Source organism: Scleropages formosus, chromosome 15, assembly GCF_900964775.1.
Source record: "Scleropages formosus chromosome 15, fSclFor1.1, whole genome shotgun sequence".
NCBI classification, from domain to species: Eukaryota; Metazoa; Chordata; class Actinopteri; order Osteoglossiformes; family Osteoglossidae; genus Scleropages; species Scleropages formosus.
Genome location: NC_041820.1, coordinates 3,838,493 through 3,854,464, shown reverse-complemented (window position 1 = coordinate 3,854,464; position 15,972 = coordinate 3,838,493). Strand labels below are relative to the sequence as shown.

General features: G+C 47.9%; 1 protein-coding gene across 2 annotated transcripts; it reads right to left on the bottom strand.

Moving 5' to 3' along the window:
- Nucleotides 1-1,614: 1,614 nt before the first annotated feature.
- Nucleotides 1,615-15,768, bottom strand: eprs1 (glutamyl-prolyl-tRNA synthetase 1). 2 transcript variants are annotated; one of them, XM_018731939.2, is made up of 34 exons: nt 15,577-15,768; nt 14,614-14,698; nt 14,151-14,250; nt 13,829-13,985; nt 13,557-13,702; nt 13,367-13,461; nt 12,593-12,719; nt 12,094-12,286; nt 11,648-11,819; nt 11,230-11,463; nt 10,949-11,033; nt 10,781-10,840; nt 9,532-9,552; nt 8,481-8,591; nt 8,242-8,378; nt 7,880-8,087; nt 7,615-7,727; nt 7,325-7,442; nt 6,839-7,201; nt 6,387-6,611; nt 6,052-6,282; nt 5,677-5,951; nt 5,471-5,522; nt 5,106-5,315; nt 4,801-4,873; nt 4,483-4,562; nt 4,262-4,363; nt 3,750-3,905; nt 3,322-3,519; nt 3,051-3,224; nt 2,805-2,965; nt 2,542-2,620; nt 2,266-2,330; nt 1,615-2,169 (listed from the first exon to the last, which is right to left on the bottom strand). In XM_018731939.2, exons 1-34 carry the CDS (start codon nt 15,617-15,619, stop codon nt 2,019-2,021), a joined length of 4,800 nt encoding a protein of 1,599 aa, XP_018587455.2. In that variant the 5' UTR covers nt 15,620-15,768; the 3' UTR covers nt 1,615-2,018. The 2 variants fall into 2 exon arrangements, with proteins under 2 accessions (XP_018587455.2, XP_018587464.2); XM_018731948.2 differs by lacking the exon at nt 9,532-9,552 and having other exon boundaries at nt 1,925-2,169.
- Between the last annotated feature and the right edge of the window lie 204 nt (nt 15,769-15,972).

The window sequence follows — 15,972 nt, the reverse complement described above, 5'->3', positions numbered from 1 at the left end:
GTAAAAGATACTTTAATACGAGTGTGTGTTCTCCTGCTGGGAAATCATGTTTTCCTCCTTATTTGGCATTCCCTGAACAAGGTGGATGAGGAAAGGGAGGCCTTTGGACCCCAGGGTACTTAACCCTAAATTGCTCCAGTAAAATTACCCAGCTGTATGAATGGGTAAAAAATCGTAAGTCGCTTTGGAGAAAAGCATCATCTAAATGAGGTATTTTGTATTCTGAGTTCCCAGTGATGCAGGACACTTGTGTGTCACTTTCAGGCTGCAACTATGAGCAATTTTTAATAATCCAGTACTCTACCAGCTATCCTCACAATTAATCAAAAAATGAGATAAAAACACTTTCATGTTTCATTAAACAGTTACAGAAAATGTAGAGGAAATGTCATCTCTTAAGCAATTACTGTTTACATTTATTCATTTAGCAGACACCTCTCCAAAGCAACGTAAATCTCAGAAAATACAATTTGTACATTACATTAGGAGAAAGAGAGACATAGTTGTAGATGTGTAATTCTTTAAACTTAGCTTATTTCTTTCCACTTTATGCATCAATGTTCATCGCACGAGTAGGTGCATAAAACTCAGAATAGACTTTTTTTTGGAAAGGTACACAAACATTTACATACGATACAGGAGCAGCAGCTGCATAAAGGGTTATCTGGGGATGAGTATAAAGTTATGGTGCATGAACATTTACACCATAAATAGGCTTGAGAGATCTTGGGCAAAGTAAAAACTCACCTTTTCCAGACTCAAACACTTGAATGTAGACAAGAGTTTCAGCAGTTCTGAGGGAGAGCGGGAGGTCAGTTCACTTTTCCGTGTTTCTCTCAATACAGACCAACATTTTAAGTGGCATGTTTAAATGAAAAAATATAAAGTGCAAAATAAACCTTTTGGCAATTTACGGCATCTTAATGACTCCTGGAGTTTCAAAGAAAACATATTTATTTAAATTCAATCTCCAGTAATATTTCAAATTACTTCAAGGTACAACCAAACACAGGCAAAAAAAACTGCTTTGTGTATTGTCATTGGAGTAGAATGTAGTGCTACTTACATTTCGAAAGTACAACTTCTAATTTTAAGTGCAGTTCAGGAATGATGTACGACTTACAGGAACAGGTGCTCATATATAGATGGGAAGAGTCCTTGAGGCACAATGTATGGAGTGGAAGATTCTAATTAATTGAGGAATCATTTCAGTTGCTCTGCTTTCACTCTTCTGTCCACTTCTTCTCTTACAGGTGCCTCACCTGTTGTGCATCTGTTGAAATGAGGACGCAACGGATCGAGATGTGCGGAGTGTTCTGTTGTGAAAAACGTCTACAAGAGATTGATTTTAAAATTACGATTATTGCCATTTAAAAAAGTCTTCATTGCAGCAGGCGGCATACTGCTTTCAGTGCTTCAGTTCAGAGACCCAGTTTTAAATGCCACTTCCTGACATAGTGCCCTTGATCAAGGCATTTACCCTGAACCGAGACAGTAAAAATTAACCAGGTGTTAAAATGTATAAACCACATAGCATACAAACTTAGTGAGTCACTGAAGAAAAGCATAACAAAACAAACTAGTTCCAGGTTCAAGAATAACTCGAGAAACAGGTACTGAGAATCCTTTTTTATTAGTTTGGTTCTACTACAGAAAACGATGAAACTCACAAGTCACTCCAATGGCGTGGGGCACAAGTGCTTTTACTGGAGCTCACATTCAGGACTCGGCCCCCATGACAACACGGCGAAGGACTTGCAGCTCGGCTCAGGGGCCACACCTGTGTTCACCTGGGAGGAATTCTTTACTTTTTTTTTTTTTTTTTTAATAATAACACAAGGGACAGTTTCAATGTGGACCTTTCTGGACTTCCTTGAGCTCCTCTCCAACGTACAACTGTACAATCCTGAGAACAGTAGAGGGTGGACAATCTATCTCTAGGTGTTAGAGAACTATATCAAGGACCTGACCAGGAGAGGGGTGGGGAGAAACGGGAGGAAATGGCACCCCCCCCCCCCTCAGTAACTGCGACCAAACATCGTGTAGAACTGTGCCGGCTCCTTCCCACACACACACGCCTGGCCGGCCTGCAGGGTCTTCAGGGGTTTGAAGGGGATGCACAGGCTCTTGGCACCCATAGAGGGGGCTCCGGGCTCCAGGTCCTGGTCCCTTTGGGATGGGTAAGGGGGGGGGGGGGCAGTGAACACCACCACCACAAATCAAAACTGCAGAATGATAAACCCCAAGGAATCTGGGAGAATTTACCTGGCCGTGATCTTCTTAATCCAGTCCTCACACTCAATCTTCCCACAGAAGGGGATCTGGACAATCTGCAGATGTCCAAATGAAGGTATTATTAGTCCAGTAGCAAACTAAACAATTTTTTATCTTTAATTTATAACCAGCAGGATTAGCACAGTAACCGATGGTGCAACCCAGCTGATAGCGATAATGAACCAAAAAGGATTCGATAAGGACCCCCCACCCCCAACCTGTTCCTCCCAGACCTCAAGCTCCATCCCCTTCTCCTCATTCACTCACCCTGCCTTGGTCCAGCTCCCTCTGGAACTGCTCCATGGTGTCCGCTGCGACCATGTGTTTCTCCAGGTCGTCTGAGGCCCTGTGGGCGAGAGCGCAAGGCACAGAGACCTTTAAAAACTTTTCTAAAGCCCCTCACTCACAGGCAACGTTTACAGAAGCCTCGTTCCAAACACTTTTTCTTATCTCTGTGTACGTCAATGCTTCACACTTCCAGGAATGGCACACTGTGTGTGCGTGCGTGCGCGTGCGCACACACTTGGTACCTCTTGAACAGGTTGTTCTGGATGTCCTCCAGAAGGTGTGTCAGCCGGCTCTCGACCTCAGCCTCAGGAAGAGTGATCTTCTCGCCTGTGTCCCTCCTCACTGCCACGCACTGCCCCAGCTTCAAGTCCTTGGGCCCCACCTCCAGACGCACCGGGACCCCCTGATGATGGACGAGTGAGTGCGTTCAGCGCAGTTCTATATACACACACACAGTAGGGCAGGGTAGAGGAGCGCGAGGGGCTCACCTTCAGCTCCCAGTGGTTGAACTTCCATCCAGGGGAGTAGTTGTCTCGTAGATCGACCTTCACTCGAATGCTGCTCTTCTGCAGCCTCAAGAGGTACTTGGAGCATTGGGCCAGCAGACCGTCCTTCTCAGCCTCAGGCAGGGAGGCAGTGATGCCACAGGGGATGATGATCACCTGGGAGAAGAAACGTGACGAATGGGCTGAATCATCTCATCGCCACTCTATGTCCCCTGCCGCCCCCTGCAGCCCTCCCGCTCAATGCGTTCCTCACCTGCAGACAGGCCACCCTGGGGGGCAGAACAAGACCCTGGTTATCCCCATGAACCATAGTCAAGACCCCGATGGTGCGAGTGGTAATGCCCCAAGAGTTCTGGTAGGCCAGCTGCTTCTCACCGGGTTTCTTCGGGTCCTCAAACATGATCTCGAACATCTTGGAGAAGTTCTGGCCCAGATGGTGGGAAGTGGCACCCTGTGGGGGACGGAATTAATAAGAAAACACCCATCTTGAGGAATCTCAAACCTTTCCGTTGGTGTTGGGCCAAGTCCTTGCTACTGCTATGCCATTTTCACAGGAGTCAGATGTCCTGAAACTGTAGCCTGTTGTTTTTGGGGTGAGCGCAACCTACAAGCTCTACACCTCTAGAAATGTTGCCAGTCTTCCAAAAGTGGGGAGTTTCAACTTGGCTCTGGGGGACCTACCTGGATGGCTCTTCCACTGGCAGAGATAAAGGCCTCCACCGTGGTGGTGTAATCACCCCCAGCAAACTTCTCCTTCTCAGTCTTGCGGCCCTTCACCACAGGAATGGCCATGAGCTCCTCGTACACACGGGCATACAGGTCCAGGATCTGGAGCACCTTGGGGGGGGGGGGGAAGATATGGGGAAGGCAGCTATTTGTAATGTGTAGGTGCAAAGAGGGTAGTGGAGCTCACATATAATCTTTGACCATTGCTATTACTTAAAGCAGCTAAGAAAACAATCAAGACACAAATGATAACAAAAATATGCAGTAAACAACCCAAACTGCCACATCCACTTCAGCTGACTCAGGTTAAAAAAAAAAAAAAAAAGTACAAACAGGAGTCAGGAAATCTAAAGCTAATGTTTGACAAAGTAGGAGGAGACAACTGCCATTTGGGCTAAAGCTGCCAGGACCTCCATTCTGGCTCAACACCAGAACATCTAATGACACGTGAGAATGTGTGTCTTTACCTCCTCTGCAGCCTCCTCCTTGGTGGCAAAAGCAGTGTGTCCCTCCTGCCACAGGAACTCTCGCGTCCTCAGGAAGGGCTGTGGATGTTTGAACTCCCATCTCTAAGCCAGAAAAAGGGATGTTGATTGTAAGGATTACTAATTAGGAATATGGAATGGAACAGTAAAGAAAAAAAAGGCAATTATAAAAATGTAAATGAATCTGGGAATGTAACACTAACCACAACGTTGCACCACTGGTTGAGTTTTATGGGCAGGTCTCTGTGTGACTGGACCCACTTGGCGTAGGCAGGATACATCACTAGAAGAAGTCGAAGACAGAGAGAGAGCTGAGTAATGAAGCATGCAGGTTCATGTAGACCTTCAGTGTTTGCTGCATGCTGACATTCCAGTGGCTCAGACCAGCTAAATCCGAAGCTGATGGGACTCAAGCCAGAAACGTAACGTGCTACTGGCTGGGTGTGGTACTTTTCCAGGCTCTGGAACAGCCAGTTGAGGAATATGTGCAACCAGCATGGCCTACAGGGGGCAGTGCAAACCTGTCTCACTGGTGGGTCGAACTGCGATGGGTTCGGCTAGCTCGGTTTTCCCAGACCTGGTCACCCACGCCACCTGCAGGGAGGTATACGAAGACTCGACTGATGCATAGCTGGGCACAGTCCTCTGAAACCTGTCCCTCAAAGATTCCGCCCACATTTCAGCATAAGAAGAAAAGCATTGCTCCACTGCAGGTAAGAGCAGTTCACATGCATCCAACTACTCCTACAGTTATTCCAGAGTTTCAAACTGGTAATTTATGACCTTCAGGCTCCCTGTTCCTTCCTGCATTCCCCTGCCCCTCTACCTCGGGTGCGAAGTCTGCGATGTGGGTCTTCTCCTTCTCCAGTGCAGCCTGGGACACGAACATTGGGAAATAGCAGTTCTCCACACCCAGCTTCTTGATCTCTTTGTCAAAGAATTCCTTGATGGCCTCCCAGATGGTGTATGACCAGGGCCGCAGCACGTAGCAGCCGCTCACGTCGTAGTACTCAATCATCTCGGCCTTGGTGATGACCTGGGATCAAGGGGTTAAACCCCAACGTTATGTGGTGGTGGCGAAGGAAGGGGCATTCAGAGAAGCAGGCTAGTAAGACTCAGGATTGTGGACCACTGGTACAAGGACAAAAGAACAACTGACCACTCCACACACACTTCAGCTTGGTGTCATACCTGAGAGTACCACTCAGCCAGATTCTCTTCCTTCTTTACTTCCAGACCCAATCTGAAGCCACAGCAAAAGAGAGCAGGTTAAGTACAGTGATAGTTCTAGCCCACATGATGAACGTAATGGACTTAATCACAATCACGTGATGGACTTATCACAAGCCTTTCACGGTTCACTACCCAAAATCCTCCGCTATGGAAACCCCTCTTACCGTGTCTGTTTCTTAGATCCCTGTCCATCACCTGCTCCTCCGGCCCCCTGACTCGCCTCCTGTCCCTGGGGCTGCTTGTCTGTGCCATGCTGCTTGCGCCCACCTCCTGCTCCGCTCTGCTTCTCAGATTTGTTCTCGCGGTCTTTGCGGCTCTTGTCCTCGCTGCCACCCCCACCTCCCCCAGCGGCCTCCACAGGGTGGTACTCCACACACGTAAGGGCTTTGTACTGTGCTTTGAGTTCCAGAAGCCTTTTCACAGCACTGTCCACTTGGTCCTGAGGTCACAGAGCCAAACATCACATTTGTACCAGCACAATACACTCCATCCACAGTAACGGTTTACACATGACACCTGAGCAGTTAAGACAATCTCACCTTAGGGGCTTTAGATGACTTTAGGGTTCTCACTATCTCCCCTTGCTGAGCAACCTGAGAATATAAGGCCTGAGCCTCCTGGGATGAGCCAGATGTAATGGGAGCCTGGTCTGCTTTGACAGGGGCGGAGTTTGCAGGAGGAGCCGCCCCTGGTTTGTACTCCTGCCCTGTATGCTGTTTGTACTCTGCTTTGAGAGCAAGCAGCTGTTTTACTGCTGCATCTACTTGATCCTGAAGATATAATACAAAGACATGGAGGAAAGAAAGAGGGGGTTATGAAAACATCTGGGATGTGTGGGGATAAAAACAAGAAAAAAGGAAGGAATCTCCCTCACCTTGGGAGCTTTCTCTGCCTTCAACTTCCTGACCACCTCTCCCTGCTCCGCAACACGCTCATACAGCCTTGTGATGGAATCACAGGGGGTCTGTACTGGGGGTGGGCTGAACTGCACAGGGGCCTCCCTGGGAGGAGCCATGCCAGGCTTATATTCCTGCCCTGTCAACTTCTTGAACTCCTCTTTCAAAGCAAGAAGCTGCTTGACTGCAGCATCAATCTGGTCCTGGAATGAAAGATGTCAAAACTAGTAAGGTCAACATCCTAAAATCTGTCAAAGGACACCATTTTTTATGTTTTACACTGAATTTTAAGAAATGTGGAGAAAATATAGAGAAATACAGGCAAATATTAAAAGCTTATCCTGAAATTAGACAAGCAAAAAAAATGTCACACATAACACATTAAATTACAACATGTCAAATTAAAACAGCTCTTCATGCTGCTTCTCACCCTGGGAGCTTTCTCTGCCTTCAGCTTTCTTACTACCTCCCCCTGCTGGGCCACACGCTCATATGGGCAGGAGGTGAAGTCAGAGGAGGGGCTACAAGATGCAGCGGCAGGACCAGGAAGGGCCATGCCTGGTTTGTAATCCTGTCCCGTGAGATCTTTGAACTGAGCCTTCAGGGACAGAAGTTGCTTCACAGCCTCGTCCACCTGTTCCTTGGGAGCCTTGTTGGCCTTCAGGGTGCGAACATTCTCACCCTGTGCCACGATGGCAGAGAACACTGCACCTGCATCTCCGGCGGCAGCGGCACTGGGGGAAGGGCTAGGGGCTGGTTTTGACTTAGCCTGGGAGGTGGTCTCTGCCTTCACCTTAATGCACAACAGGTAAAGAGAGGAACAGCCTCCTGGGTGCCTTGGAGACCAGCTCACCAAACCACACATTTCTAACAGTCACTAAAAAAAACCCAAGGCAGTGAGAACCTTCAAACTTACGGGTTTGGAGACCACCTGGCTCTTGTTCTTTTCCTTGGAGCCAGCAGTGGGCATTTCTTTAGTGTGTCCATCAGGGATATACAGAAGCACACACGGGCTCTCCTTACAGCTATAGGGGCTGTGTTAAGGGGGAAGCACACGTCTTTGTGAAAAAAGACTTAGAAACTATTAAATCACTTCCAGTTTGTGATTTACTCAAGATCAACACCAACTGGCTAGACAACTCTAGCACCAATCCAAAAAATTAAAAATCAAAGCAGACTGCAGGCATCACCCCGGGGAACTGTCACCTGACTGGCTCATAGGGCTGGTCACAAATGTAGAAACCCCGCCTCTGCAGCTGAATGATGTCACCCTTCTTCAAGTCCTTCAGACAGGGATCGCCTATCATTTTCTCCTCCAGCTAAGACCGAAAGGGCAAAAAGAAAAGATTGAACAACTGCAGATCCAGTGTAGTACCAGCAGATCAGGCCTCTCCTCCGATTCCGAAAGTCAAGAATAGATGAAATGTTCATGTTCGGAACGCGTATCCATGGTAGCCTTTCTGGTTCTTACCTTGCTGTTCCTGTTGATGTAGTCCTTGAAGTCGTCGTCCTTGCCTAGCACAGGCTTTGAGATGAGGTGCTGGTAGTTAACGCACACTGTGGGAACGAGGGGCGCGCAGGGTGTGTCTGCCAGCCACGTGATCTTGGTGGTCTTCTTGTAGTCCGTGTTCTCTAGGTTCAGACGGCCCTCCAGAGACGTGATCGTACCGCTGCCGTCTCTATCAGGGAAGAAGAAAAGACGCACCATGGTGTTAATTGGTCTGCGAGGGGGAGGTGGCCTGTGGCATCGGCCGAAATTTTCTAAATTTTTCAAAGGCAACACGTGCAGTGACAATTTCTGTCATTCAAGTATGATGCCTGGGAGATGCATACCTTTGGATCTTCGTGATAATGATGTTGCCCCAGTTGATGAAAGTGACTGTCTCTCCCTCAGAAAAGGTCTCTGCATCGGCTCCCTCTATGAGCACTCGTGGTCCATACCACACAGGTTTCATCCCGACGTCTGGGTTCTACAGGTGGAAGAGGCAGCAGTTGCATGTACAATCCACAACACAGAAAGCCTCTGGACTGTCCTGATTGCTACAGGAAAAGAGTAGCTACAAAGAAGATACCTTGGGGTGTTTGGCTGCTTCCTTCACCTCCTGTTGAGCCTCAGGGATAGACACTGGAACCACTTGAGACTCCAGGAGGGCGGTATATCTGGGGGCCACAGGGTCAATCACCTGGACAGCAAAGTGGAGCAGGGGAAGAAGGAGAAGAGACTTAGGAACAAATGGCAATAGACTCATAATGGCTGAAAAACACAATATACTGATGTTGATCACACAAACCAAGGCGTGGAAACTAGACTGGGTCACACACAGCGGATGTGAGCAGGGCTACAGTTTGCCTCCCAGTGGACCTCCATTATCAGTGTGAATTTAACAGCACCGCAAGAGTAGAAACTGGAACCCTGCTCTTAGATGCTATGGAGCAGGTGGGGGAGGGAGGGATCACAAATGAATAAAAGCAGAAAGAGCGAGAATGTCCCCTAGAGAGTCATACTTTAGTACTTTGTGTGCCACGAAACCCTACCCCGTCCCCCATGGTATTTTAATGTGAACCTGTAAAACTGCCACCATGACAGCTGTGAAACGGTGAGAAATGTCAAGTGAAGCTGAGCCCACCTTAAAATCTCCTACTACTCTCTGTGGTTTTAAAAAAGTAAATAACACTAGTTTTCCAGTGTTTATCAAACTGGGAGGATTAAACTATAAAATGATCCCCCTGTGGTCGTTGTGATCATTACTGTCACACAAGCTGCCGGGAAGACAGGGTTTTACACACACACACACACACACACACACACACACACACACACACACACACACACACACACACAGCACCAGGCAAAATAGAAGGAAACAAGACATGGGGATGCTGGTAGATTCCTCTCCACACAAACCAATGATGTTCAACTTGTTTACCAATATTGTAAAAGTTTAATTTCTTAGGGGGGGACACATTCTAGTCATAGATATAATATTAATGTGGCTGTTTGTTCACATGCCACACTGAACATAAAGATGATACTTTGATTATTTATTTTGGGAGTCCATGGTGGAGGGGAGAGGAGATGGGGAAAATGCGTCGGAGCGGAACGAGGAGGAGGAGGAGGAGTACCTTCACACAGCTAATTGGCAGCTTGGAAACAGAAGAGTGAGATTCGAGTGTTTAATGTCCAACACAGAAGACTGAGATCAAGACAGCTGAGACAAGATGAATACAGCACACTCCCCGGTCCCCCGCTCCCCGCTCCGGAACTACAAGTCACTGCCTGAACTTGGCCCCGGCACCCGGACAGAACCACATCTTAGCAATATCACACAGCCAAATTAAAATGCTAATTCATACAGGCCAGTCAAAAACTGCTGATAAATTGAGTGGAAGGAGGGAATATGAGGCAGAGCAGCAAAATGAGACAAGGAATAAGAGAAACTCTAGACATGGAAGGAATAGCTGAAACCAAGTAAAGATTATAAAAATTCAGAGAACATGAATCTCAGTGGGTGGAGCTTTGGGGGGGGGGGGGGTGACCAATGGGGCTGAAGAACAGGAAATGGACAAAAGAGATGGGCTGGAAGACACACAGTAACCATAAGTGATGGGGGAAGCAGGTTAGGACAAGACAGGTAAAGAGCATAAGATCAATGCCATCATGCATAAACAACAGTGAAGGCCAAAATAAGGTATCTAAAGACATAACTACACCTTTGGGTGACCTCAGATACTGCTATAGCAACATTTCCTTCTAGAGCCCTCAGGCTGGTGTAGGACACCAGGGGATCCAAACATCCACAACTTCCTTTAACTAAAATATCCTAATTAAGGTAAAGCTCTGTCACTCCAGTCCAACATGAATACACAACAGAAATCGAGACACAGGGTACACAGATGCCAGTGAGGACAGCCAACAGTGCAGTGCTTAGAGCTACTGCCTTTGGACCCAAAAGTCACAAGTTCGATCCCCACCTCAGGCTGTGGTACCCTTGAGCAGGGTAGTTACCCTAAACTGCTTCAGTAAAATTAGCCAGCTGTATAAATGGGTAAATAATTGTAAGCTTTTAATAATTCTGACCTTAACATTGTAAGCCGCTTTACTGTAAAAGGGATGACCAGTACCATTCCCTGCTGACAGTGATGAGCAGCGCATCATTTCCTTGCAGGGCACAGCTTTACTCAAAGACACAAACACTCAGAAGCCCAGTAGTGAACATGTCAGCTGAGAGAAAATGTGGCAAGGAGGGATCAGGGCCAGGTGGGCATGCTACAGGTTACACAAGGTTGTCAGGCCAAGGAGGAGGTGCAGAGTTACTGTACAGTTAATCAGTACAGCTCCAGATGGGACAAGTAGGTCACAGGTCACACTCACCTTCTTATTGAATGCCCAGATCTTGTCCCATTCCATATTGACAACAGATCTGGATCCACCCTAGACAATGAAGGGGATGAACAGGGAGACAGAAAACTTGAGTGATTTGAACTTGAAGCCCTTCCAAGAAGCCATTGTAATGCCCAAATTACCAAACTAGCCACTGACCTGTGCCGCAATGAACTGTTTGAGTCCCTCCACCGTCATCCCTCTGCGCAGGACGCCACGGACCGTGGGGAAACGTGGGTCATCCCTGAATGTGTGTGTGTGTGTGTGTGAAGACAAAGAGCCTCTTAAATCAACCAATACATATAAAAGGCACCCTGGTGAGATCACAACCAGGTTTAGTTTTCGTTTCATTTGCCCTGAGACTAAACAACCTCACCAGATGGCCCAGCATCTCCAACACTGGGGAAAAACAAAGGAAAATCAAACTGACAGAGTCTCACCAGCCATCCACCAGGCCCTGCTCCACAAACCAGGTGAGCTTCCTCTTGGAGAGGACCGTGTTGTTGAGGTTCAGCCGAGCATATTCCCACACGTAGGGCCTGCGCAGTCCCAGGGCTTCGATCACCCAGTAGTACTGCTCATCGCGGTCGTGATACTCGGTGGTCCGCAGGGCGTGGGTCACGCCCTCCAGGCTGTCCACGATGGGGCAGGCAAAGTCGTATGTAGGGTATACTCTGCAGGGGAGGGAGGAAGAGGATCACTGTCTAGCGGACCCAGAAATCCACCTGTTTTACACCATCCCTGCAGTGCTCCCTTGGGAGCCATCGCCCCACCCACCATTTGGTTTCTGCAAGCACACTGTGCCTAAAGACTGATAGGAAATAAAGACTGGGGGACAGAGTCAACAACGCTACTGACTTGTACATGTTGCCTGTGCGTGGATGGGGCTTGTTCTTGCATCGGAAAAGGGTGGGGTCGCGCAGGCAGCCGTTGTTGGAGCTCATGTCTATCTTGGCCCTTACGCAGCATGTCTGCCCATACTCTGTTCCTGCTTTCATCTCCTCCCACATCTGCAGGTTCTTCTCCACCGCTGGAGGGAAGAGTGGTAAATGCAGGAGCTCGTGAAACAGGGCCTAGCATGTTGAGAAACCTGTTTCGGGCTGGAGTCGATTGTGTACCAACGCTGAGGGGGAAGGTGGGGCCACGATGTGCCTGGGAGGTTAACCACCATGCTCACAACAACTACAGTCTCTCAAAACTCTGCCTTTGAGCTCACAGCTGTTGCACGGATTAAGAGCATATCCCATGTGGCTCCTCAACTACTACATGGTGGGGATCACGAGTTGTGAGGCATCTGTGCTCACAGTTGTTGCGGTGCCGGGACTCGATCCTCTGGTCGCGCTCCTGCTTCATGGTGTCAGGTGGTGTGTCATCCACATAGGCCTTGCCCTCCTGTAACAGCTGCTCGCCCAGCTTTAGGATGGTGGGGAAGTGGTCGCTGGTGTAAGTGAACTGATCTGGCTTGATCTGCAGCATGGCTACGTCCTCCAGGATGACCTAATGGACACGGGAACACAGGCAGAATGTGGTCAGGGAGACATAACTAGCTTGGACAAATGATTTAGCTTACTGATACAGTGACTCAATATTAGGTTTATATTTTATACTACTCATTCAGACAGCAGAGTAATGTTTACCGTATCAATTTAATATAAGTACCTTGAACAACAGTACCACAGTAGAGAAAAGGACTCAAAATGTATCTTTTGATTACTATGGAGACATTTTTAACATTAGTGGTTCAGAGGAAGTCAGAGAAATCTGCAGTTACTAATGCAGACGGATAGCGGCAAGGTTTTGTACCTTCTCAAAGTCCTCCTTCTCCTTCTCTGGGTTGGTATCGTCAAAGCGCATGATCAGCTTGCCCTTGAAGGTGACCTGGTAGTGCTGGTTCAGAAGTGCTGCTTTGGCATGTCCGATGTGCAAATACCTCAAAGACATTGAAGCAAAAGACGAGACACTAAATCAACCCGATCACCCGCTGCAACCCACAAAGAGCACTGTGTTCCTTCACCTCTGGCCACTTGGCAGTTCTACTCACAAGGGGTCCAAATCACAAAGCCCACAGTTTCTCAGTGTTCCAAACTTCTGTATACTTCCCAGAAATCAGGAAAGGTCTCAAACCCATCTCTATCAGACCCATTTGTCTCCTGATTTGTTGACAGTTATATAAAAGACCCCCATCGGCTATCTACTACATTATCTATGTATTTGCTGCTCGAATATCTCTTCCACAAGTAACTACTTGAGGGATGTGATGGTACGTGAGGATCCAGATGTGCATCCTGTGTGTGCCTACAGCTCTTCATTTGTTGCCGATGCACATTTGTTTACTCTCAGCTCTGTATCACTTTAGGGAAAATCTCATCACTGACTAAATGTCAAATGAATTAAACCCCCCCTCCCTGCCAAGCTTAAATCACAGACATTTTTCTGGAAGACAAGCTGATGATCACAACAAAAAAACCCATCACAGCACTCTGCCGTGCAGGTTTTATTCCCTTCAGTTACTGGATAATTAATTAATGATGAAGTTTTTTTAATTACCCATATAATAAATTCTGCCATGAAACTCACCCACTGGCTTCGGGTGGAAACCGGACGATCACTTTCCCCATCTCGGCACCGGGTAGCTCCACAAACTTCCCCACGTCCTGCTTCTTATCTCTGGGCTGAAGTGGGGATGTGCATTGGAAGAAAGAGTCTTAGCACAGCTGCACTGCATACTGTCAAGGAATTAAGGATGCGACACAGTGGACCTCCTCACCACACTGCTGTTTGGGGCAGTGTTGCCGCTGCACATCTTGCTCCCCACACTGTTGAACGGTGCCTGGGAGCTCAAAAAAGAGAACCAGCGGTGGATGTGAGGGAATGGACCGGATTTGTCCAGGATTGCCGGCCACCCACTACTTCCTGTAAGCAAGAAAAAAAAAAATGTTTTGTGAATTAAAGAGGTCTGACAGAATATCACACGGAACACAGGCCGTGGCACAGGAACAGTCGGTGCTGAAGTACTGCTACCGAGTGAAAAATGCTGACCTTTGAGAGCTGCCCACACGGACAGATCAGCGAGAGTCACGGTGTACCCCACCAGGAAGGTGCGGAGGGCCAAGGCTTTGTCCAGATCCTCCAGGGCAGGGGTCAGGGAAGACTGCCCAGACACACGGCGGTAAGCAAACTCCAACCAGTGGTCCACCTGATGGGTGGGGAAGTGTGTTAGAATAATACTGGGAGAACAAGATGTAAAAACAACAGTAATTCTGGATGTTACACAAATATTACAGTAATACGATGAGTGTGTAGATTCACAAGCCACTCCTACTGATTGTTCATGTTCACAGCTGACTGTTTTCCTACTCACCTCAGCCTGTTCCATGAAGTCGGAGCCATATAACCCCAGGCTGGGCGTTATCCGCGCTAAGTAGCGCAAGATGGAGTTTACATCACAGAACTGTACTGAGCTGGGGGGAAATAAACGAAAGCGAGGAGTTAGGTCACCTTTGTAGATTTTTCTAAATCATAAATGGCCTAAAGATCGCATCTGTGCTGCAGGCATTTAAAAGCCCCTTCCACTACGCCACTAACTCAATTTAAGCACTTGACATCGGTCCACTAATGTTTCATTTAGGAGCTCAGAGCAAGTCTCTCGCGAGCTCTAAAGAAAAATAGACAAGAATGTGCCCTGCCACGTATGCATGGTAATTAAAGGGAAAGGACCAAAAAAAGAAAAGGGGGGAAAAAAAAAAAAAAAGAAGAGGGAACCACCAAAACAGTACGCGCGTGTAACAGCGCACAGCGGCCGGAGTCTTGCGTCCTGCACTCACTCAGAGACACGTAGAGTGGTCTCCTTGCCTTCCTGCACCGAGATCCCAGAGGTATCCTTCACATACTGGGCTGTCAGTAACACCACTGTAAGGGGGGGTGGAGGGACAGAGGGGCAGTAATGTGAGTTGAGTAAATGGTAAGGAAGGCATTTTTTCTCACGTATACATACATATATACACAGACACATACTTGCACATACTACAGGTAATATAATATACAGACACTGGACAGACCGACACACACAGCTGGGCTACTGTTGTAACACATGATGATATATACACACTGTCATGTCAGCAACCATGTTCTCCTCTACTTTCAATTTGCTGCCATTTAAAATGGCCGCATTCTTTAATATGAGCATTTACTCAGCCGCATTAAGCGCACAAGTTAATAGAGCCACAAAAACAACAACAACACCGTGACTCTTTCCCACTTTTCTTTCCGAGCGCTTGCATCAGCCGGCCACTCCCCTGTCGGCCGCGCGGTGGCGCTGGAAAAAGAGCGATTAAATGAAGATGATTTCCACACATGATTCTGCAGCAGGGCAGCGATTCAGCGCAGCACCACGGGTCAGTGGAGTTAAAAAGCAGCTTAATGAAAATGAACAACACGGACTCCATTGCAGAGAGAGCGCCCGTCGCAGGCAGCACGTCGGCGCACGCACTCACTGACTGACTGACTCTGAGGCGGAAACCAACGCAACGCGCAGAGTAATTCAGTAAATAACTCTCTCCCCGCCGCTCGATATCAATATCCACCTTAAATTCAGTCGGTCGAATGATTATTTTGCATGTAAACACGAGCGCTTGTGTGTCTGTTAATTTTTCCATCTCTGGCAGCAGCGCTGCCACGACGGCACTCGTCTCTCGTGCTGCTGGGAGTGAAGAGCCGCCGGAGCTGAACAAAAAAAAAAAAAAAAAAAAAAAAGGCACGACTTAGTTTTTTGCTGGGAAAATTCTCACCCAGAGGCGGGTTCGTTTCGTCCACAGTGAGATTCACGGTCATGCTTCTCCCTGCCGGCTGTTTCGCGGTGGCTCTGGCTCACAAATCCCTGCGGTTCGCCCCCTCCGTCTCTCCTCGAAGATACAGGGCGCGCGCGCACACGAACTCTCTCAAGAGCCACGCAGCAGTGCCGCTTCCGCTTCCGGGCTCCGCCCGAAAGACGCCCCCCCTCACACGCCGACTGCGGATAAAAGGTTCCGCGAGCACATCGAACCGGTAAGGGAAAAAAAAAAAAAAAATCACACAACAAATAAAGGAAAGCGAAAGTGCGCCATTCCTTCAGAAACGAAACAATGTGGCAAGTTCTGTTTTTGCTGATACGAAGTTCCATAAGTGGAAAGGCATTTTGCTAAACA